The sequence below is a fragment of the Heterocephalus glaber genome, unplaced genomic scaffold (genome assembly GCF_053883595.1).
Source record: "Heterocephalus glaber isolate CG9 unplaced genomic scaffold, H.glaber_assembly_v1.0 deba00000122, whole genome shotgun sequence".
In the NCBI taxonomy this organism is placed as follows: Eukaryota; Metazoa; Chordata; class Mammalia; order Rodentia; family Bathyergidae; genus Heterocephalus; species Heterocephalus glaber.
In genome coordinates, this window is record NW_028258138.1 from 2,404,611 (window position 1) to 2,428,220 (window position 23,610).

The window sequence follows — 23,610 nt, forward strand, 5'->3', positions numbered from 1 at the left end:
TTCAGTAAGTAAATGAAAAGGTCAGGCTGCTGGTGACCATGGCACCTGTGGCCAGGACAGCCGAGAGCCTTCCGTGACCTCTCCTCTCGGAGGCGCAGAGCCCACCGAGGCGGTGTGTACAGGGGCAGAGAACTGGGAACAGGCTGAGGGAGGCAGGGAAGGTCAGCCCAACAGCAGCTGTGGAACCTTTTGAAGAAGACAAGTGTCATGGGAAATGTCCCTAACAGTAAACACGCCGAGTTAAATGTGTGCAGTGTATCCATTTCCACACCAGAAGACAGCGCAGCCTCAAACACGGCCTAGAAGGAAAAGCCAGAGGGACTCTGAGGAGTGAGCCGTTGTTTCCGAACCGGGCTTTTCACGTGGACAGTGTGTGTCCTCGGCCACACGGGCGTGGCCTCGGGGCGTCCGTAAACAGGCAGCCATCTTCGCTGGCACTCAGGGTCCCATCCCTGTGGTCCTCTCCTCCCTCAGAGTGGTGGCACCCGCGCATTGTTTTCCCTTCTGCTCGTTGGCACAAGAAGAAAGTTCAACATGTTGCTTTAAAAGAAGCATCCAGACCACACTGTGATTCAGTGAAGAGAGAAGCAAGCATGCCCTTCGGGATGGGGCATGGCTGAATAGGCCTGAGATTGTGGAGAAATCCTGCTGGCATCATCACTGCCTGGGTTATCTCATCGCGTGTCTGGCCCTCAGCTGTTGATAATAAACTGCTGAATTAAGAAGTGTGAAGGAGAGAGAGGAGACCGTTGCTGTGCCTGCAAGTGCCGCGGAGGAGACCGGCTGAGGACACAATGTCTCTCCAGTGCCTGTGGCTCCGCTGCTTCCCCAGCACACATCTCTATGGACAGTGTTCACGCGGGAGCCGTGTAGGAAGGCGGCTGAGGCCTCAGAGAGCGAGCTAGCGTTAGGAGGTGGGCAGCAGCTCTGGCCTCCCACGGGACGGCTCTGAGGCAGGCACCCAAGGAGATGGTTGGCCCGCCGTGGACTGCAGGACTGTGAAGGCAAACCTGTGGCCCGTGTGCTGCGACAGGCTGTGGGTATCGTGGACAGCTCTAAAAGATCTGCCACCACTGCTCTAAGGCAAACAGTAAATGTTTGCAAAATCAATGGTTTTATACTTTAACCTTATAAACCACTTAGTCTCATAATTCTAACAACAGGGAAAACAATCCTCCAGCAGTGAGCAGTTCTGACAGTCCACACTGCACCCCTCTCCCCACGTCTGGGCTTGCAGGGGTCTGGACGCTGACCGTAGTACTCTCACCTAGGTGGACAGGGTACCTAACCCATCTGGGCTCCCGGAGGACCTCTCGGGGGCGGCGAGCACGGGTAGCACTATGGAGCTTGAGAGAGTGCCACACCCTCCTGCCGACACACCTCCTGGACTAGGACCCCCTGGAGCATGACACCAGTTGGCAGGTCACAAGCAAACCAGTCACTTCGTACCTTTAGAGAATTTCCACACGATGGTGGGTACGGGATAGCCCTCAGCCGAGCAATTGAGGATAACAGCCTTGCCGTAAATCCCGTCCTGGTCCCGGGGCTGAACCACGAACTTGGGAGGAACTGAAAAGAGAAAGTAGTGGTCATTAGACACAGCCACAACCCAGTAAAGGTCTGATTTCGTGAACCTACTCGCAGACTCAGTTGAATGAGAGGTGTGACACAGATGGAAAACAACAGTGGTTTTTGTAGTGTGGGACAAAAGAGAGGTACCAGCTTGGTGCTGGCAATTTTTCTTCCACAAATCAATGAGTTTGGTTTGGCCTCCAGCTCCGCTACTTCCTGTCAGATAATTTGTGCAAGTTATAGAATGTCTCCTGGCCTCAGTTTCCTTATATGTAAAGCATGTCATAGGATTGTTACGAGGATCTAATGGATCAAGCTAGAGAAGTTCTCAGGACAGTGGCTGGGAGATGAGCGCAGATTAATTCAGTAAATGCAGGCTACGCCCAGCCCTGACACATCCTCACCAACACAGCCCCGGGCTCCAAAGGAAAGAAGTGCTTCTCACAGCCCGCAGGTCTCCAGAACACTGCTTGAGTAGTGACCAAGTCCCCTTCAGGGTACTGTATTCTGAGGCAAATACATTCAGCGAAAGGTAAATATATTTAAAATAAGATGATAAGGGGTGGCTCTCAAATATTGAGAAAATTATTTCTAGGGAAGATGATAGAGATTACATAAAGCAAAATTTTCTAATAAAAATCATCAATCAACTTCTAGGGTTCATTAGAATGTTTAAATATTAGACTAGAATCTCTATCCTCAGGGTGGAAGGCGAGTCTGCAGCCACCTACATCCAATCTTCTATGCCTCAAATTCTGCCAAGAGCAACAAATCCCTTGCCAGACACACAGGGTCACTAAACTCCTGCACTTCCTCCGGAACAATGTCCAATTATAATCACTCTGTGACGCCCCCCCACAATTTGGCTCAAATCCAAAGAAATGTTACTTAAATAAATACTCATCAAAGAGGTCGACCTGGGAAACTGTCATTAATACACCGCAAGGGTAAGGTGGTTACAGATGGAAACAGCCCCTAGATGAGTAGAATAATCCTACTGTGTTGTCAGTGCTGGGAGGAGCTGCCTGTGGATTTTATTTTGTCACGGGTGTGTTTGCACTTCCTCACGAACTGGATGACTGACTGTGGAGGTGAGTGCCTGAGCTCAGACTTCGCTGTTCAGTGCTCTTTGAATGGCACTGAGGAGCAGTAAGAGACTTAGCTTTACCGAGCTTCTGTGTCCAGGCCTAGTGATACATGTGCTGGTGGTGACGAGAACAGCAGCCCAGCCCCAGCGGTCACGGAGCAAGGAACGTCACCGTGCTGGTGCTCAGCCCAGGAGAAAGCACTCTGATGGAGGGAAATGTGCTCAGGGAGACACCATGGCCTGCCTGGGCCCCCCTTCATCTCCCGGGCAGAAGGGGCCCTGGAGGCTTCTCACAGGTCCCTTCCCATGGGGGCGTCACACGGCTGAGGCCCCAGCCTTGTCTGTCCTGCACGGCCACCTGGCTCCAGTGTCCCTGCTTGTCACGTGGATGGTGACAGGCCCCTTTCCAGCCTTTGGGCCCCTTTATTCCAATATGGACTCATCCGGCGTGGCCCCCTGGTCGTTGTTTTGAATCCCCTCCTGGATGTCCATGCCCGTCACACAGAAGGCCGAGGCGAGGAACAGTGTGGGCTGCACAGTCCCCTTGTCCCCTTGTGCTCCCCGCTCTGCAGCTGCACTACTGTCTGCACAGGGGCGTTGTGGCGCCTGCTCTCTCAGCCTCGACCTTCCCGAGCTTGCTGTCTCCCTCTCAGCCGTTCTATCCAGCTGCTCCCCTTCCCAACCCTCAGGATTCCTCCCTCTCTGCTCCTCCCGTCTGCTTCATGCGCCCTCTAAGGCCGGTGACTCTCCTTTCTTCTCTGGCTGAGGTCCCACAGCGTGTCACACCGCTGGGTGAGCTGTCATGCGTCTCCCTGTCTGGCTGGATGGGGAGGAGATGAGCTCCCCTCCCAGGACTCTTCCAGGAGCCGGGAATTAGGAGTGCGTGCTCAACACACCGATACTTGGAGGGGAAAAGGGCAGATGAAGGAGGGAATAACGGAAAAATGTACTCATTTGAGAGCAGTTATAAAAGAATGTCCATATTTGTAACCACCTATTGATCTTTAAAAGAGTTACAACTCGACGACTTTTTTCCTTTCGTAGACATCGAAGCACAAGAAAACACTGAAGTCATCATCAGAAAGTTGCTGAGGAAACAAAGTAAAGGTTGCCACAGACGAGGACTTTGCAAGAGACAATGCCTCGTTGGAGCGGCAGGAGGGCCCTGCAGTCCTTTTCTGCTTCACACAGTTAGTTCAGTCATTATCTTGCCAACAGGAATGGAAAGGAAAACAGGCCCGAGGAGAGTCGCTGAGACACTGGCGATGGAGATTTAAGAGGTGACCGATTTTCTGAAGTCAGAACGACTCGCAGACAATCTATACAACACGAGCTCCGCAGCTGGCCCATTGTGCGTTTTTTGTTCAGTTTTAGTAAGATAGTTTAAGCCCCCCCAGGTTGGTTCTTGCTTTAAAAATTGCTTTGGTTTTTCTAGGCCCTTGTCCTTTCCATATAAGTTTTAGAAAAAAGTTTGAATTTTTATACCAGAGCTTGCTGAGTGTTTTATTAGCATTGTTCAGTTTCTCAACAATATTTTGTAGCATTCACTGTAGAAGGGGTGGCCAAGGTAGACAAATGGGAAATAGGAAGAGGTTCACATAATTCCCCAAATTACCTACTCCACTGCTTCAGAAGTATTTGACTACCTACAGTAATTTGTTTCATTTATACTACCAGTTTCTGTTAGTTCACTGAAAAGAAAGTTTTATGTTATTACTTGCTTGTTTCTTCTTTGTAAGAGAGCGTCTTTTCTGTTTATATCTTGTACTCTGAGTAACTTCCTTTAAGATTATGACACACAGCATATTGACGATTTGGCATGGCATGTATCGAGATGTCTCCCAAAGCCTCATGCGCTCAACGGTGGGGCTTTTCAGAGGCGGCTGGATCTAGGGCGTGTGATGCTGGGATCAAGGATGTGACCCTGGGATTGATTCACTGGTGTGATGCTAGGATTAAGGGTGCCCCACCCTGGGTGTGAGTGGTACCCACCCCAAGGGCACACAGCCTGGATAAGATACACAGAACAGAAAGAGGGCTGCTGCTGTCTCTTGCTGCTTCTTTGCTATTTCACTGTTCTGCTGCTTTCTGACTACCATTAAGATTTTCTCCTCTGCGATGCCCCTCTGCCACCCTGCCTTGGAGCCAACCAATTACCGGAAACCTCTACAAACTCTGAGCTACAGTCAACCTTTCATCCTTTAACTTTGGATGTCAGGTATTTTATCTCAGCAATGAGCAATGTAACTAAGACACTATTGTTATTCTCTTATTATTTGTTATGAAATTTTGTTTTATTTTTCATAAAATAAAATAAAAATACTATATCTGGTAAATGTTTAAATTTAAATTTTTACTAGTAAAAGACATATTACCATTAATCTCCCTCACAGCACCCCTTACTTCAAACACCCTTCTGGCCATTTTCTGAAGCAGTTCTGGAGTCCTCTTTCATGAGATATGATTAAAAACATGGTGAATGCAGCTGCTGAGCGCCATCGAAGAGAAAGGCAGCTCGTAAAAACATGATGCTGTGTCCTCATCCACCTTATTTACCAGATCTGGCTCCGTGTTACTTCTGGTTCCTCCCCCAAACTCAAAACGAACGTGAAAGGGAAATGTTTTGGATCAATTCAGGACATTAAGGTGGCCATGGCAGTGTAACTAAAGACCCTCATAAAAAAGGACTCCAGAGCTGCTTCAGAAAGTTGCACGAATGATGGGGAAAGTGTGTTCTAAGAACCAAGGGGTGTATTTTTCTTTTTTTTTTGGTACCGGGGATCAAACTCAGGTCCTTGCGCTTTCGCGGCAGGCGGGAAAACCACTGAGCTAAATCCTCGGCCCAACCAAGGGTATTTTGAGGGAATTAATGGCAGTGTGCCTTTTTAATTTTATTTATTTATTTTTTTGGTACCGGGGACCAAACTCAGGACCTTGCGCTTGAGAGGCAGGTGCTGGAACCACTGAGCTAAATCCCTGAGCTAAAATTTTTAAACTGTAAAAATTTTTATTTAAACATTAACCGTATGTTGTAGTCATCTCATATATTATGTTAAATTATCCCCAAGTATGATATTTGGAAGAATATATTTTCATTTTCCAATTGTTTTCACCCGTATAGAGAAATAAAATTTATTTCAGTGCTTTCACTCCATATCCTGTGGGTGTGCCACATTCGCTCATTAGTTATATAGTACTCAGATACTGATAGATACTGGTAGATAGCTCATCTGCAAATGGAAGGATTTTTGTGCCTTCCCTTACAAATGTAATACTTTATAATGCTTTTTATTGCCTATGTACAAACCTAGAAGAAAACTGAGTGAAGTCATCAGAGCAAATATGCATATTCCCAATCATGGGTCTCAAGAGTACAGAGAGCTCTATATGGTATGAGGGGACTTCTATTATCTTAGGGTTGCTTCCTTCTACTAATTTGTGAAATCTTTTAAAAATCAGGAATGGATGTTGAACTCTGGTCAATTCTGTTCTGTTATTTTATTTACGTCTGTAGATTTTCTTCATTCTGTGAAGATAGTGATTTCTATTGCTTGAGTTTTAAATGTTAAACCAAGCTTGTATCCCTTTGAGAAAGGCCACTTTCTTTTGATGTTTTATCCATTCTGTATATTGCCAATTCAACATGTTAACATTTTGTTAAATATTTTTGCATCTCTAGTCACAAGAAGTAAGTCCCCCCGCCCCCCGTCTCTAAATAAACCATAATCAATGTCAAAGCAACATCTTTTGAGCCCACTTTAATTTACATCTCAGATAACAACTGCTAAGCTCGAACTCTAAAACATTAGTGGGTGGTTACAAATATATTCTTTTATACCCACTCTCCATGACTACATTTTTTCCCTGTCATTCAGATACTGGTTGATACAGCTGTTCAGATCTCCATGCATACTATTTCCTATTTATTTTATAAATTACTGAGAAAGGAGTGTTGAACTTTCCACTTATCATTGCCTATTCATCTTTTTCCCTTTGGTTCCATCAGATTTTCCATTATGCATTTTGAAGTTCCATTACTAGGTACATCCACACATCAAATGTTGATTTCTTCTTGATGAATTGAGAATCCTGTCATTTTAACATGTCCTTATGTATTCACAGTAATGTCACTTGGCTTCGGGTCTATTTTGTTCAGTACTGGTATAGTCTATCAAGATTTTATGATAGTTCATAGTCTTTGATCTTCAGTCTATTCGCATTTTCACATCATTACATTATTTGAAGTGAGCTTGCCATAGAGAACCAGTACTTGGTTCATACTTAGGGATCAGTCTGGGAACTTTCAGTTTGTGTAGTGAAGCCATCTGTACCATTGTATGTACTGATATGACTGTCTACCCATTTGGTCTACCTATTTGATTTTTATTTTCCTATCTCCCATCCATTACCTGCTTTCTCCTTTTCTACAAGTTTTTTCCGGTAAATTGAGTGTATTTTATTGTTCTGTCTTATGTCTCCTACAGGAATAATGGCTGTACCTCTTGGTTTTAGTTTTTGCTATGGCTCTAGAGTTTACATTGTACATATTTAGCTGTCAGTGTCTGTGTTCAAATAACCTGCACCACTTCAGGTATCATTTAAAAGTCATCTTACAACAGTAAGTGTCCATTTTCTTCCCATCCTTTGTGCTAATATTGCTGTACATTTTATTTTGCATGCTATAAATCCTCATAAATTATTAGTTTAAATATATATATTTAAAAGTTAAAAAATGAAAACAAAATGTCTTTAATGTCTAGCAATACAATTTATCATATCCAAGGACCTTCATTACTTTTGTAGATCAAAATTTCCACCTAAAATAATTTTGTTTTAACTTGATAAAAATTCCTGAAATACATTGTAGTGAAAGCTCCACACAGATTAATCTCTCCCATCGTGCTTGTCTGAAGATGTCACCGTGTCTTCTTCATGTGTAAAGACTGTACGACTGTATCTCGCTGCTTATGAAGCCCTTTGGTTTTGTCCCTACCCTTTTGATGCATTAAAGATGGCATTCTATTCTTTCTTGGCTGGCACTGTTTCTGATGAGTTACCTAAATTTTCTGAATTTGTTCCCCTAGATGCAATGAGTCTAATTTATCTGGATGCCTTTAATGTTTCTGCATGTCATTGGTTTGTAATAATTTGATTTTGCTATGCCATGGGACAGCTTTCTATGTGTTTGCTCTTCTTGGGTTCTTTCATGCTTTCTGATCTATACGCTCCTCTCTCTTCCTCTCTATCTATCTATCTATATATAGTTCTCTCTCTCCATATATATATATATATATATTCTTGATACTGCTCCACGTTTACTGAGCCACAATTTCTATTTTCAGTCTTTTATTCTCTGAACTGAAATTTGGATATTTCTCTTGGCCTCTAATTTCAAATTCAGGGATTCCTTGTTTTGCAGGATCCCATCTCCTGTTAAATACACCCAGTGAGTTTCTTGTTTGAAGTAGCCCATTTGCACATCCAGAAATTTCTTTTGGTTCTTTTAGGAAACACTGTCCCTTTCTCTTCTTGAAACCCCCATGCGTTCGCTCACAGGGTACATCTTCCTGTTAGCAACCTGGAAAGCATTCTTGACAGCGGCTTCCAAACCTTGCCTGCCAGTGTCCACATCGCTGCATCCTTGCGTCTATTTTGTTTATTTCCTTCTGCTTATGGTTCACATTTTCTTGCTTCCTACCTACTGGATAATATTTTATGGCATGCAGTCATTGTGGATATGCCTGCTATTGAGAGTCTGAATCTTGTCCTTCTTTGCCTGAGTGAGTTTGTTTTCGCAGACACTTGGTTTATGGTGGAGAGGCTTGATCCTGTCAGGAGCTTCCCACCTAGGCTCGAGGGCTGGCCTAGAGCGGCCTCAGTGCAGGGCCTTTCCGAGGGCCCAGCTGATCCTGCTGCACCCCGCTGCAGCTCCTCAGAACCCCAGCGTTTTGAAGCCAGCTATAACCTCTGCTGATCTCGCAAGCGGTTAAACATGTAGAGGAACACTGCTTGGGTGTGGAGGGCCTTCCCTCAGCAGCCCCTGATCTCTTGGCCACGCCCACGGTGTCTAGCCTTCGAAGCGGCTCTGAGCTCCAACTCTGCTCTCCCCACCTCAGGACCATCATCTTCTGTCTGGATCAGCAACCCTCTGCCCCGGCTCAGAAGGCAGCCCAGCGGAAGTGCTGGGTTTACGGGGCACTCAGCTCTCACTCTGCCCTGCTCAGGGGTCACAGCTCCTGTTCCACTGCCTGGAAACAGTTCTGCATGTTATTTTGTCTAATTTTGTAGTTGTTTTTGGTAGGAGGATGAATCCAGTGCCTGCTACTCTGTTGTGGTTCTGTCTGACATATTAACGCTTATTTTCTCACTTGACCCCAAATAAGATCCTGTCATTTCCTGTCATTTCTCTTGGACCTGCCCTCTGGAGCCTGCACCATGGCTGTTATTATCCTACCTTTAACATGTCCCGCTGGTGCAAAGCACCTGATGACCCTCTTCTCCTGTAAGTTGTGGATGTAGGGTATGAAAAGCTGACCAGTACAGAAACTCATCGCAATTCAGTTGCTTCTCATTACCTTGACCATTTCCGCCTTCCTTCCTCGTGCACCCACATAGCTTGCCTACACTTCTGAAACTGCTGCGCAACTGCTCCCCCTGCCTGGAGGCCTAGGACATTCACCACATAGTTGCCAGTGTGATGATCAAAAAGATAAATCAGGCCACGTCACCACCCTGTTTAGAGTCACAAGTGGCTCTCTGTACACAGAGGAAGACAGCATCTACAGTGACTGCATCTTTCGATTGCTCAGGGCACCAGGATGCGAAGCACACTCCTCGGGGGTTTTACAAATTGATGCTTGAGTCCAACCTCAATCATGTGGGCTGAGAGTGGACCCCAGAACTTCTTTGAAGCTCCCAGTGCAATACCAATGTGGGATTTGAGGGCCACCAACCAGCGATTTGGGGAAAGTACTGAAAAATAGAAATTAATTTTCCAGATATCTGAGAAATCAATCTACTCCCAAAGATGATCGTTTCATCGGTCTTGGTTGGGAACAGAAAATACATTCCCATCCTTTCCTCTCCCACAGGCCCTGTTGTCCAGTCCAGACGCGTGCTGTGCCTGCCCCTCACCTTGTCCCTGCCGACTTCCACCACAGCACTGACTGGCGCTGTGCAGTAAACTTCACAGAAGCTGGTGTTTGAGGAAGAATCACAGGGAGATTTTCTGGGCTCCATTTCAGTTCCTTTCACCTTTGTCTTGGTCAAAAAAGCCTGGCTGCTCTCCCTCCAAGGAAAAGCGATATGAGAACATCCATGTACATTTTTGTCTATCATTTGTGTTCCCTGACCTGGATCCATCAGTGCAGATTATAATGAAAATAGGCTGATGGAATGTTTTGCCCTTTGAAAGCAATGCTGAGAGTCCATTCCGCCTCTAAGAAAACACTTGCGCAACAGATGTGGTTGGCTCTGATTTTTATGTTCAAAAAGTCAAAGGAAAAACTCAAGTGCCTCAATTCTTCTACTCGGAAGTGAAAGGTGAAAGAAAAAGAGTCTTGTGAGTATCTTTAGTTTGTATCGAACAGAAGATCCATTTTCTTGCTTATGCACCCTGGGAATTTTGTTTCAGAAACATGAAGTCGGTTTCTACATGCAACTTCTGGGGGGGCTGGGCCTGACCTCCTTCTCCTGGCCAGTCGGAGGGAAGACAGGTTCATTTTCAGTGACAAAGGAAGGGGAGGTGTTGGTGGAGGATCCAGGAAGGACAGGGAATCCCCTGCTGAAGGAAGGGTCTGCTACTGGCAAATCTGAAGATAACAGAATTCATCCCCCTCTAAACCACAGCCCAGCATTTAGGAATTGTAAACTATAAATGGCCGATGGTAACATAACTTGTTAATTTCATACCACTGCCTTTGCAGTATGAATGGATACAGTAGTCTTGGAGAATCGTTCATATTTGACAGTTTAGGGACAAAGAGGCGCTTAATTCACAAATGGAGTGTGAACCTTAATGAGGAGTTGATGTCTTGAGTAAAGATCTGAAAGGAGATTGACTCATTTTAGGTGCAGTGAGACTATGCTAGTATTTTCTACAAGTTAGACTACCTGGGTTTAATCTTCTTCATAAATACTATCATAGCCCGCTTCATTTAAAAAGGCTCAGACAGCCTGCAAAAGTAATAGTAGATTTCATGCTAAATAGAAGAAAGGAGCAAAGAAAACCACATTTAAAAAAGTAAGTATAGCTTTGGCCAATATCAATTTTAGAGGCTATTTATCTAAATGATAAGAAGTATTATTAAAAGTTCCACAACCCTAACCCTAAATACAACAAAGCAAGGGCTAACGGACTTCAGTCCTAGAGGATCACTGGGTTAGGTTGGAGGCCGATGGCATGAATTTAATCTGATAGCCCCCCGATTTTCACTTACACATTTCTTGGCTGCTAATTATGTGAAATATCAGATTTTAGGCACATGAAACCTTGGCTTGGAATTTTAGAGGAATTCTTGGCGGATTCCACAGTCACAGTGCTGGAAAGGGACAGACTGCCTCTCCGAGTCCCGGTCCCAGTGTGGCAGTGGAGTTGGAGCCACCCAGCCTACAACAGCGCTGAATTTGCCCCTGTGCTCACCTCTCACGATGAGCTGGCTCTGGTGCTCCACAGCCGCTGCCTCGTTGCGGGCGATGCAGGTGTAGTTCCCGTTGTGCATCAGGGAGAGGTTGGAAATCCGCAGGGAGCTGGTGAAGTCGATGTTGTCGATGGTCACCCCAAGGCTGGCTGGGATCGGCCGTCCATCCTTCTGCCAGGTGATGGTGATGGGCAGGTCCCCCGAGACCACCACACACGGGATGAAGACCCGCTGCCCGATGGAGAACCTCGGAAACTCAAAGGGCTGAATGAAAGGAGGTACTGAAAGAAAAAAGGAAAAGACAAAGCAATGGAGCCAAGGGAATCTGGAACTGTGTCTTATTCTACCCTCCCTGGAAGAGCCCTCCGGGCAACCACTGAGGCAGCTCCTGACCAGAGCCCTAGCAGAGGAGATGGACACTGCTCTGTGGAGCTATCTGCACCACCAAGGCAAAGGGCGGCTTGATTTGCACTTCGGCAAATATGATTGATTTCCGAGTGGCAGACTTTGTAAAATTCAAGAATCACTTTTAAATTAAAACATTCAGACTTCCCTCTGCAGGGTAAATGAAAAGAGGCTTTGGGTTTGGATTTTCCTCCAAAACTTTTAAAAATGATGTGTGCACGGGATTTCTTTCCTGCTTTGCTGTGAGTTGCACTGATTACTTTCCCACACCCTCCCATTTCATGCCTGGCCAACAGGGATACTCCAAACCACTGGCGAAACAGAAACCCCAGTCTTAGCACCGAGGTTCTTTTCTATTGCCTAGAGGAACTGTGGGTTACAAGTATTCCTGTCAGGAAAATGTGCAGCTTTATTCCACACCCTTAACATTATACACTCATGCATAGGCCCTTAAATTAAGAGCTGGTGCGAGGCAAGTTGTTGGAGTTGCTGTTGTTCAGGTGGACGTGGTCACAGTCTGCAACCTGGGCAGCCAGAGCCACTGCTACACTCGCCTGGAAGGCTCCATCCTAAGGTGGCTCCACCGACCGGCTCCTCCTCCTACGCTCTGCCTCGGGCCATTCTTCCTCAGTGAGGGGACTGGCGTTATAGCTCAGTTAAGTTGGGTCCCGGGGAGGCCAGTGCAAATCCTCCCTGTGCACCGAGGGCGAGTTGTCAGGATGCCCATCAGCATCCATCAGCAGGGTGGGGGGGGCAGTTACTCCCAGCTTTCCTGTGCTGATGAGGCCCTGAGACACAAAGACATTCCTTAGCCTTAATTAACTACTAGTTAGCTGTTCTAGGCTGAGATCAGAGCCTGCATTCCTGGTCTTTGTTGTGGGTTTTTTTGAATATTTTTAAAATTTTATTTATTTATTTATTTTGTATTGGGGATCGAACTCAGGACCGTGCGCTTGGGAGGCAGGTACAATGCCGCTAAGCTAAATCCCCAGCCCTTTTGCATATTTTTTAAATGAACAATTTTATTTATATGAAGGGGAATGGAAATGACAAAGGACACAAAGATTCTTAAGCAAGCAATAACCTAATAAAAATCAGCTAGTATCCTGGGTGATGTTGCAAGCCATTAAACAGAAAGATGTCTGTGGAGTCTGCTCACTAATCAATGGTAGATTCATTTCTTTTATCAACTCAGGGAAGACAGAAATCATGCAGGAAATCCACACATTCAGTCCTCCACTCATGGACTCAGGCACCCTGTACACAGCACCTAGCATGGGGCTGCATGTGCAGGGCATGGGCAGTGCCACAATGTGCCAGTCCCTCCCAGTACGGCACTCAGTCTGGACACAGGTGGCGGCGAGCAGCAGGGCACAGCATGGCTACTCTGGTGCTTGGCATCATCACTACTGCCCTGTCCACTTTTAGAGGCAGTGGTCGCTGGAACTCAGAATCGCAAATACTGCCAGAGCTGTGGGTGGCTCCGGCCCCCTCTCATCAGAGAAATTAAAAACCAACCAAATGAAAACTGCCGAAAGTATGAACACAGTCAGTTAGACACTGCTGTAGCTTCTCCATGGAGCTGCAGCTTTGGGTCTCAAGAGTTGATCTGATGCTAAGGGGAAGGGACCTCAGGATGGGGCTGTCCTGGGTGAGGATGATGCAGAACTGTTTGCAGTGGGGATTTGCTGGGGAAAATGCTGCCTGGTACTAAAGACACCTATATTCCCTTGAATCTGCCCCAGCAGCATGAATGTGTACTGTATGCACAGACGTTATTAATAACACATCTGCATGCTTGTCTCATTTCTTCTCCTTTGGGTCTCATACCCAGAAACCCATCTGTCAGGGTTCTCACGCACACCCTGGCACTGGCCACTGGCTCGGTGTCTGTCATCTGAAAGGCAGATCCTTTTTCTCACACAAGAACTTTGGAAGCAGACTGTCTCCCTTTAACTCCAGCTGTGCTACTGGATGGAGTTTCTGAACCTTCTTCAGGCCTCGGATTCCTTGTTGGTAAAACAAAGCGTGTGGCCCTGAGTTCTGAGATGGAACTTGGTGTCACAAACTTGAGCAGGGCTTGAAATAAACTTCTATTCCACCAGCATTGAAGGTGAGATGAAAGCATTAAGCTGGAAGGTCAGCGGGTGGGGTAAAGACTCAATTTCTCCATCAGTTACAGGAGGAAGAAGAAATAGATACAGTCGTACTTCCCATTCCCCAAATTAGGCAAGAAAAGTAGGTGTTTTTGACCTATCCACTTGATAATAAAACAATGTAGGTGTAAGCTGTCAGTACTTGCCGAATATAAGAATGTTCCCTTACGTTACAAGATAGAGGAAGGACTTGTGCATACTATTTTTCAAGAATAGAGGCAAGAAGTAGCTACAGAGGAGTGTTAAAAACAAAAAACAATGAACTAAGATAAACTGGTAGTATAAATGAAACCAATTAGCATATACAGTGGAATATTTTTTAAACAATGGAATTTGTAATTTGAGGAAGTATTTGAACTTCTCTGTTTCCTCCTCATTTCTCTCCTGTTTTGTTCTTTGTGTTTTTTGAAACCATGAGATAGTTGAGCTTGTGTGTCTGATTTATTTCACTTAGCAAATTTGTGTTATTATTTGTTTGTTTCTTTTTGTAAGAAACTTTTTGGTTTATGTCTTGTACTCTGAGTAACTACTTTGAAGATAATGGGACACAGCGTAAAAGCCATTGTTATCCTCCTATTACTTCTTTAAGAAATTTTGTTTAAAAAAAAAAAGGGCTGGGGATTTAGCTCAGTGGTTTCACCTCCTGCTGTGCAAGCGCAAGAACCCGAGTTCAATCCCATGTTAAAAAAAGAAAGAGATTTTGTTTTGCTTTTCATAAAATAAAAAAATTTTTAAAAGACAAGTACAACAAAAACCAAACTCTTCGCTTTCCATTACTCTGAAATACTTGCCTTTCTTTGATACATGTGAGTATGAGGAATATGTGTTGTCACATAAGTAAATTTCAGAAACGCAGTCATAAAGAACACTGCGGAAAAGCAAGAAACACGCCTTACGACCCTGAAAGCGAATGTCAACACGCTGACCTGCAGGTGTCACTCGGAGCGTGGCCCCTGCTCTGAACATCTCATTTTAAACCATTAGGACACAGCCCTCATCACATTTCTGTGCTAAACCAGACGCTGAGATGCAGGCAGTGGACTGGGCGGAGCAGGAAGCCCAGGCTGGTGGGTGGGTGCCTGGGGTGAGAGGCTGGGGTCTGTGCAGAGTCCGCCCGAGACTGGGCTCAGCGAGGGGAGGCTGCACGGCAGCACGCGGCCCTCAGGCTCAGCCCACTGAGGACACACAGAGCGGGCTGGGTGCTGTGGTCAGCATGGTGACCAGGAGCAGCCGCCGGGCGTCACGGCAGCGCACTGCTGCTCAGGCATTGTCATTCCCACCAGTCCATTCTTGTACTGAAAAAATCTGATTAAACTGTTATCTGTATATTTCCTGTTCTATCATAAAAATTATTGAAAAGAATATGTAATTTTTGGTCATCCTGTATTTAAATAATTGGACTGATAAATAGTTTCAAAGGGAAAAAATGCATATTTAAATTTTTAAAACATCTTTACAAGAACAAAAGAGCCTATCAAAAATTGTTAAAAAGTTTCACGATGAAGGAAGGACTCGGTTAGAGGGAAAGCCATTGTCCCAGTAGTCACGGTATCTCATTAGCCAAATGGCATCCACAGGAGCGGCATGTTTATGGTTAGTTAAACCCCAGACCCATTTGCCAGCAGTATCATTTCTTTCTTCGCTGCTTATGTTGTCTCTCTTGCCTCAGTGATGAGTCACAAGTTTGCTGTAGAGAAGGCTTGCAATTTTGCAGAGGGCCTAAAGTCTTGTAGTTTGGATTCATGAGATATAAAATTGGAGGGGAAAACTAAACAGAGCAATTAAAAAATTTTTCCCATGATTCTGTGGAACGCTGAACCATACATTCAAGATGTCCTCATTACCTCATCTGGCTCATTATATTTCCTAAATAAGGTAAATCCCCAAGTCCTGCTGACAGCGGAAGCTTGTAATGTTACAAGAGCGGAGATTCTGAGTGTGACATGCACCCGGTTTTGATATAACCTTTCTACAAGAAGTATGTAAATATCTGCTAAATGTCACTTATTACCAGGGTTGTGTGTTTTACACTGGAGGGTTCCTTCTCTGAGACAGCTAGTTCAGGGCCATCCAATCCCGCCAAATGCCAATTTGGACGCGCTTTCTAAACCTTAATGAGAATGCTAGATCAGATCTCTCTGTTCTTGTGTCTTGTCCCTTAGCAATTGATTGCATCCTGTTTTTTATACAGTGAAAAAAAATATTTACTTTCCCCCAGATAAAAAAGGAATATGATACACAGAGAAAATCGAGGACTGGGTTTTGGTCTGTTTGGAACAGCTAGCAGTGTTACCGCGATCTGGGGGCTCAACTCCGCGATTCTATTCTTCACCTGTGAGTGAGGCTGATGAGACCCAGCCTGTTACAGGCAGAGGGCTTTAGATGCACATCCCACTCAGGGCCCTCGGAGGCAGAGAAAGGTGCCCAATTCATGTCCTTCTCTCTTTTCTCCCTCCTCCTATACCATTTTTTTTTTAACCCCAAAGCCCATGTTCCACTGGGAAAATCTGAACAAGGTACAACATGGGTGTTGGAGGTCCAAGACTCTGTCTCCTCGCCTTGTGGACAGGAGTGAGGCCCAGTCACAGCCTTCTCGACGGCCTAGAACCCGGGACTTCCAACTCCTGGAGCCCCGAGCCTCCCTCCAGGGAGACATCACCAACACCTGGCCTTGTTTGTGCAGCCGGACATTCAGGCCACCTGTGGATGAGGAGGTGACTTCTGAGAAGCAGTGGCCAGAGCTGTGCTGGCTCAGTCACCGGCCCCTGTGTCTGCCCCGGCCCCAGGAGGAAGGGGCAGCGAGAGATAAAGAAGGACATTTGGGGACCACGAGAGCGCAAAGGAACCGGAGGTTTAAGATGCTCACAGAAGCGTGTGCTCCTTCCTGGCCTCTCGCCCCGGCTCCCTTGGGGTTCAGTGTGAACTGATGTTGGATGACATCTAAATACTGACCTAGATAAAGAAGGCAAGACAGCCAGCAGGGACGCTCCGGTCTGCCTGTCGGGCTGGAAGGGCAGTGAAGGATGAGGCCCTCCTGTGGTTTGGTCAGGGTGGCTTTGAGGGTCTATTTCCAAGGCTTTTCCCTTAAAGGGCTGTGTCTCCGGCACACTCAGAACAGCCCCGGTCACAGAAACAGAAACTTTAATAGTATCCATTTTCCTCCAGGCATTGATTAGAAATGACACATCTGAGTTTCTGTGACAGAATTAATTAGGGTTTTAGGTGTGTTTAGAGAAATTCACACTTTTTATTATTTAAGGCTTGCTCAACTGAGAGGCATACTTCTTTTAAGGCAGGAGTTAGAAGAGAAAAGAGTGACCCAAAGTTTGCAGAGAATACCGGGGAACAGCCACAGTCTAAATTATAAGGAAACATTTTCCCCTACAGGCAGAGAAAGACAGCTGGACCAAATCACCTACATTTTCTTTAATTTGAGAAAGTGGGAGGTTACTGACCCTGCTGTGACTTCAAGAACTGGTCATGATCCAAAACAAAGAGAATGGAAGCACCTGGAAATATACTGTTGCGTGAAATAAACCAACACGCAAGCTTAAACACTGCATGGTATCTCTCATTCGAGTGAGGCAAAGGACAGAAAGGAGAATAATAAAGGATGAGTACAAGGGGACAAGGGGTGGGATCTCTCACAAGAGTGTGGGGTTAGGAGGAGGGGAAGGGGAAATAAATGGAATAAAGATGTACTGTGTAAGGAGCCTAATACTCCAATGAATGTAAACATGTATACCATAACATGAGCTAAGATTAATAAGATCAACAAGAATGAAAAATGGGATGGGGAATTGGTGGAGGAGGGAGGGGGAGGGAAGGGAAAGGGATTAAAAAGAAAGTAACAAGTTGTGGTATGTACATGTAACCACACCCCGCGATGACTGTAAACTACATGAACTGCAAACATGTACTAATAGGTGCAGAGGAAGCTTCCGGGCCATTGCACTACCGCTCCCAGCGCAGAGGAGGTGAGCCACGCAGGAGCCAGCAGCACACACACACACACACACACACACACACACACACCCCGTGGAAATGAGAAGACATGTGAACAAGTCTCAAAACCAGACTTCCAGATCACCTACAGCAACCCCAAAGGGAAACGAGATGGAACAATCTGATACTCAACCACCTGGACTCTCTGAATTGGCAACAAAAGAGGATCTGGAAAAACTGAAATCAGAAATAATTTCTCACATAACAGCAGAATTGTGCTCATAGTGCAAGACATGATTAATAAATCTAGAGAGGACACAGATAAAAAAATAGAAGATCTGAGGAACATGATGGAATCCCAACATAGGAAACAAATGGAATCCATAAAATAGATGCAAACATTTCCAGATTAAAAACTTGATTAAAAGTCTATACAGAAGAATGAGCCAAAGTGAGGAAAGAATTTCAGATATAGAAGATAAGATTGCAATTAGTGAACAGGAAAAGAAAAATTGCTTTAAAATTGTAAGAGACCACGAGAAATCAATCCAGCAGCTGCTAGATGATGCAAAGAAGAATAACATAAGACTGTTTGGAGTCAATGAAGAAAGAGGAGAGAGTGCAGATGACATAAAAAAAACTCTTCACAGAAGTGATGGCAGAAAACTTCCCAAGGAGGGGAAAAGAACTTGACATACAGATAAGTGAGGCATATAGGACTCCAGCTAGCCTTAATCAAAAAAAAAATCTACACATAGGCATATAATAGTTAGGATTCCAGAAATCCAACAGAAGAACAAAATTCTACAAGCAGTGAGAGAAAAGAAACAAATCACATACAAAGGAAAGCCCATCAGAATCACAGCAGACTTCTCAATGCAAACCCTCAAGGCAAGAAGAGCTTGCAGTGAAGTACTACAAGCCCTAAAGGAAAACAGCGTCCAATCCAGACTGATGTACCCTGCAAAACTATCTTTCAACATTGATGGAGAAATAAGATACTTTCATGACAAAGAGCACCTTAGAAATTTCATAAATACCAAACCAACACTCCAAAAAATTTTAGACAAAATCTTAGGAAAAGACAATGAGGATCACCACCCCAGGAAGCCCAGCAGAATGAATCCACCAGGCACGACAAGAAATTAAAAGCAAAGGGAGAGAATCCAACAAAAAGAAAAACTCATGACAATGATGTTATAACCATCAATGTTAATGGTCCCAATTCACCAATCAAAAGAAATAGACTGGCAGAATGGGTCAAGAACAAGATCCAACAATATGCTGCATACTAGAAATACACTTAATTCAAAAGGAAACTCATAGACTGAAAGTTAAAGGATGGAAAATAATACTCCATGTGACAGGAACCCGAAAAAAAGCGGGAGTAACTATCCTCTTTGCAGATCAAGTGGATTTCAAACCAACACTGATTAAGAGAGACAAAGAAGGACACTACATCCTTGTAAAGGGAACAATCCAAGAGGAAGAGATGACAATCATAAATATCTATGCACCAAATGCTAGTGTGCCCAACTCTATAAAACAAATACTAACAGACATGAAAAGTCATATATGCACTAATACAATAGTAGTGAGGGACCTCAATACCCCACCGTCACAAATAGATAGATCAACTAGACAAAAAGTAAGTAATAAAATACTAGAACTCAATCAAACTCTTGAACTTAACAGATGTTTACAGAGTGTTGTACCCCACAAAATCAGAATACACATTCTTTTCAGCTGCACATGGGTTGTTCTCCAAAATAGACCACATACCTACTCATAAAACATGTTTAAGTAAGTGCAAAGGAACTGAAGTTATTCCCTGTATATTATCAGACCATAGTGCGATGAAACTGGAGATCAACAGCAAAAGAAACTGCAAAAATTTCATAAATACATGGAAATTGAACAGCACACTTCTGAATAACCAATGGGCCACAGAGGAAATTAAAGAAGAAATCAGACAGTTCCTTCAAATAAATGACAATGACAATACAACATATTGGAATCTATGGGACAAAATAAAAGCAGTCTTATGGGGGAAATTCATAGCAGTGAATACTCATATTAGGAAAACAGAGGGAGCCCCATTAAACAATCTGATGCTGAATCTCAAGCTTCTAGAAAAAGAAGAGCAGGACAAACCCAAAGGCCATAGAAGGGAGGAAATTATAAAGATCAGAGCAGAAATCAATGCAATGGAGGTGAAGAGAATGATACAAAAAATCAATGAAGCCAAGAGTTGGTTCTTGGAAAGAATAAACAAAATTGACAAATCCTTAGGCAACCTTATCAGAAAGAGGAAAGAAAAGGCCCAAATCCATACAATTAGGAATGAAAAGGATGAAATTACAATGGACCCAGTAGAAATCCAGAGGATCATCAATACCTACTTCTGGAACCTATATGCTAATAAAATGGAAAACACAGAAGAAATGGAAAGATTCCTAGATATGTATGAATTACCAAAGTTGAACAAAGACCTAAAAATTCTAAATAACCCGATATCAATCAATGAAATTGAAAACATAATTAAAAACTTACCAACTAAGAAAAGCCCGGGTCCTGATGGCTTCACTGCTGAATTCTACAAGACATTTAAAGAGGAACTACTGCCACTACTGTTTAAACTCTTCAATGAAATTGAAAGGGAAGCAATACTCCTGAATTCATTCCTGGAAGCAAGCATCACCTTGATCCCCAAACCAGAGAAAGACCCAACTGAAAAAGAGAACTATAGGCCAATCTCACTAATGAACACAGATGCAAAACTCCTTAATAAGATACTGGCAAATAGAATGCAGAAGATCATCAAGAAGATCATACACCTTGACCAAGTGGGATGCATCCCAGGGATGCAGGGATGGTTCAACATACGCAAATCAATCAATGTAACACACTATATCAACAGAGCCAAGGAGAAAAACCATATGATCCTCTCAATAGATGTAGAAAAAGCATTTGACAAAATCCAACATGCATTTATGATAAAAATCCTAAAAAAAATTGGAATAGAGAGTCTCTACCTCAATCTGTTAAAAGCCATCTATGAAAAACCAACAGCCAATATCATACTAAATAGTCAAAAACTGAAATCCTTCACACTAAAATCAGGAACAAGACAAGGATGTCCATTATTACCACTTCTGTTCAATATAGTTTTGGAATCATTAGCCACAGCTAGACAAAAGGAAGAAATAAAAGGAATAAAGATGGGAAATGAAGACGTCAAATTGTCATTATTTTCAGATGACAAGATTCTCTATATAGAAGACCCCAAGAATGCCATCAAAAGTCTTCTAGACTTAATAACGAAATTCAGTAGAGTAGCTGGATACAAGGTCAACACACAAAAATCAATAGCTTTCCTCTGCACGAACAACAGACTCACTGAGAGAGAAATAGGGCAAACAATTCCTTTCACAATAGCATCCAAAAAACTTGAAATACCTAGGAATCAACCTAAAGAAAGAAATCAAAGACCTCTTCTCTGAAAACTATAGCACTCTGAAAAGAGAGATTGAAGATGATGTCAGAAAATGGAAAGACATCTCCTGCTCCTGGGTAGGAAGGCTCAACATAGTAAAAATGGCCATACTTCCAAAACTGCTATATAGATTCAATGAAATCCCAATTGAAATCCCAGCAGCATACTTCATGGACCTTGAGAAAACAATCAAAAAATTCATTTGGAACCAGAAGAGACCCAGAATAGCAAAAGGAATTCTGTGGCAGGGGGTATCTCAATCCCCAACTTGAAAGTATACTACAAAGCTACTGTGATTAAAAAAACAGCATGGTACTGGCAAAGAAACAGACTGGAGGACCAGTGGAACAGATTAGAAGATGCAGAAACAACTACAGATATGCTCAGCCACCTCATCTTTGACAAGGGAGCCAACTACCCTTACTGGAGGAAAGATAGCCTCTTTAATAAATGGTGCTGGAAATATTGGGTTTCAACTTGTCAAAGATTAAAACTAGACCTATATCTCTCACCATGCACTAAACTAAAATCGAAATGTTTTAAAGATCTAAATATTAAAATAGAAACGCTGAATTGGCTGGAACAGAGGTTAGGTAGAACCCTTGAAGACACTGGTGTAGGAAAAGATTTTATGAACAAAACCTCAGTTGCCTGTGAACTAGCACAAACAATCAACAAGTGGGATCTCTTCTTATGAAAAAGCTTCTGCACAGCAAGAGAAACCACCAGCAGAGCTAAGAGACAACCTACAATGTGGGGAAAAATCTTCACCTGCTGTTCCTCAGACAAAGGTCTACTATCTTGAATCTAAAAAGAACTTTAAAAAATCAGACCTCCTGAGGGGACGAGCTTCGGGTCTTGCTGTGTTGTCTACGACAGCCTTGAACTCATTGTGTAGGCCAGATTGGCCTTGAACCTCCAATCCTCCTGCCTCAGCCTCCCTAGTGCTGGGATTACAGGCATGCAGCACAATATCCAGCTAATGTTAACTTTTTAAAAAGAAATCTGTTGCTTTTTAGGCTTGGTGCGGTAGAATCCTGCTTGTCTATGAAATGCAGTTAACACATCAGCTGGATATATTTCCCGAATGCAGGGTGACCCTTCTGTTATTTAAAGATGTGAAAAATGCTGGAGACTTGAGAAAAAAGGCCATGGAAGGCAGCATTGATCGTTCATTAATAAATCCTACAGTGATTGTTGACCCACTTCAAATACTTGTGGCAGCAAACAAAGCAATTCACCTCTACAAACTGGGAAAAATGAAGACATGAACTCTATCTACTGAAATTATTTTCAATCTGTCCCCAAATAACAATATTTCAGGAACTTTGAAAAAATTTGGTGTCTCAGCAAGTGACACATCAGTTCTAATTGTTTACATCGAAGAGGGAAATAAACACATAAATCAAGAGTACCTAATATCTCAAGTGGAAGGTCTTCAGGTTTCTCTGAAAAACCTTCCTGAAATAACAAATACTTCAGAAGTCAAAAAGATATATAAATTGTCGTCACAAGAAGAAAGCATTGGGACATTATTGGATGGCATCGTTTGTAGAATGTCAACCAAAGAAGTTCTGTGAAATGTTAGAAATATTAACAGAAATTGTCAGGATTAAAGAAAATACTATTTTTTATTATCTCTACATTTGTATATATTCAAATACATTTTTATATAATTAGAAGAAAAAAATGCCACCATTTATTGAGTGCCTACAGTATACTGGGTTCTTACCTGAGCAATCTTATATCCACCAGTTCACATCCCATCCCTACTTCAGCCTACTCCAGCACTTCCCTTCCAAGCTTCTGGATCCTGTTTTGTATTTTATGGGTATTTAATTCTCACAGAAGGCCTACAAAGTCAACAGTGTATTTACCCCCACTTTATACAAGGAGCAACTAAAAACTTGTAGAAACAATGTGAAAGCCCTGGGTTCAATCCCCAGTACTACAAAAAACAAAAAAGAAAAAAAAAGAGAGAAAAAAGAAAGGAATAGAGGCCGGGGGTTTCTGAAGGGTTTCCTGGTGACACAAATTACTGCAGGGTAAAGGAAGGAACTGTACATTGAATAAAAGTCTTGTTATGTAAAAAAAATTAATTGTAGAAATGTGAAGTCATTTAAGGTCACATAGGTAGAGAACAGTCATGTTTGATAAATAATTGGATTTACTTGGGCTGGGGATGTAGCACCACACGTGCCTTGCAAGCACAAGTCCCTGAGTTCGATCCCTGGTACCAAAAAATAATAATAATTGGATTTTCTTGTCACCTATTTTTTTTTTACAAGCTTGTTTTATTTTTTTGTTTGT

At 43.5% G+C, this 23,610-nt stretch overlaps 2 protein-coding genes across 5 annotated transcripts in view; one reads left to right on the forward strand and one right to left on the reverse strand.

Annotated features, from left to right (window-relative positions):
- Positions 1-23,610, reverse strand: part of Dscam (DS cell adhesion molecule) — a 589,901-nt gene that overhangs the window by 196,881 nt on the left and 369,410 nt on the right. For all 4 annotated transcript variants that reach the window (XM_087211193.1, XM_004842472.3, XM_087211196.1 and 1 more), the window contains 2 exons: positions 11,301-11,579; positions 1,450-1,569 (listed from right to left, as the gene is read on the reverse strand). In XM_087211193.1, the coding sequence (XP_087067319.1) occupies positions 1,450-1,569; positions 11,301-11,579 (399 nt within the window). The remainder of the gene's footprint in view (positions 1-1,449; positions 1,570-11,300; positions 11,580-23,610) is intronic.
- Positions 22,305-22,962, forward strand: LOC101719807 (EKC/KEOPS complex subunit TPRKB). Its single transcript, XM_013071365.3, is given in 1 exon segment — positions 22,305-22,962. A coding segment is annotated over 1 exon segment (528 nt). The 5' UTR covers positions 22,305-22,352; the 3' UTR covers positions 22,881-22,962.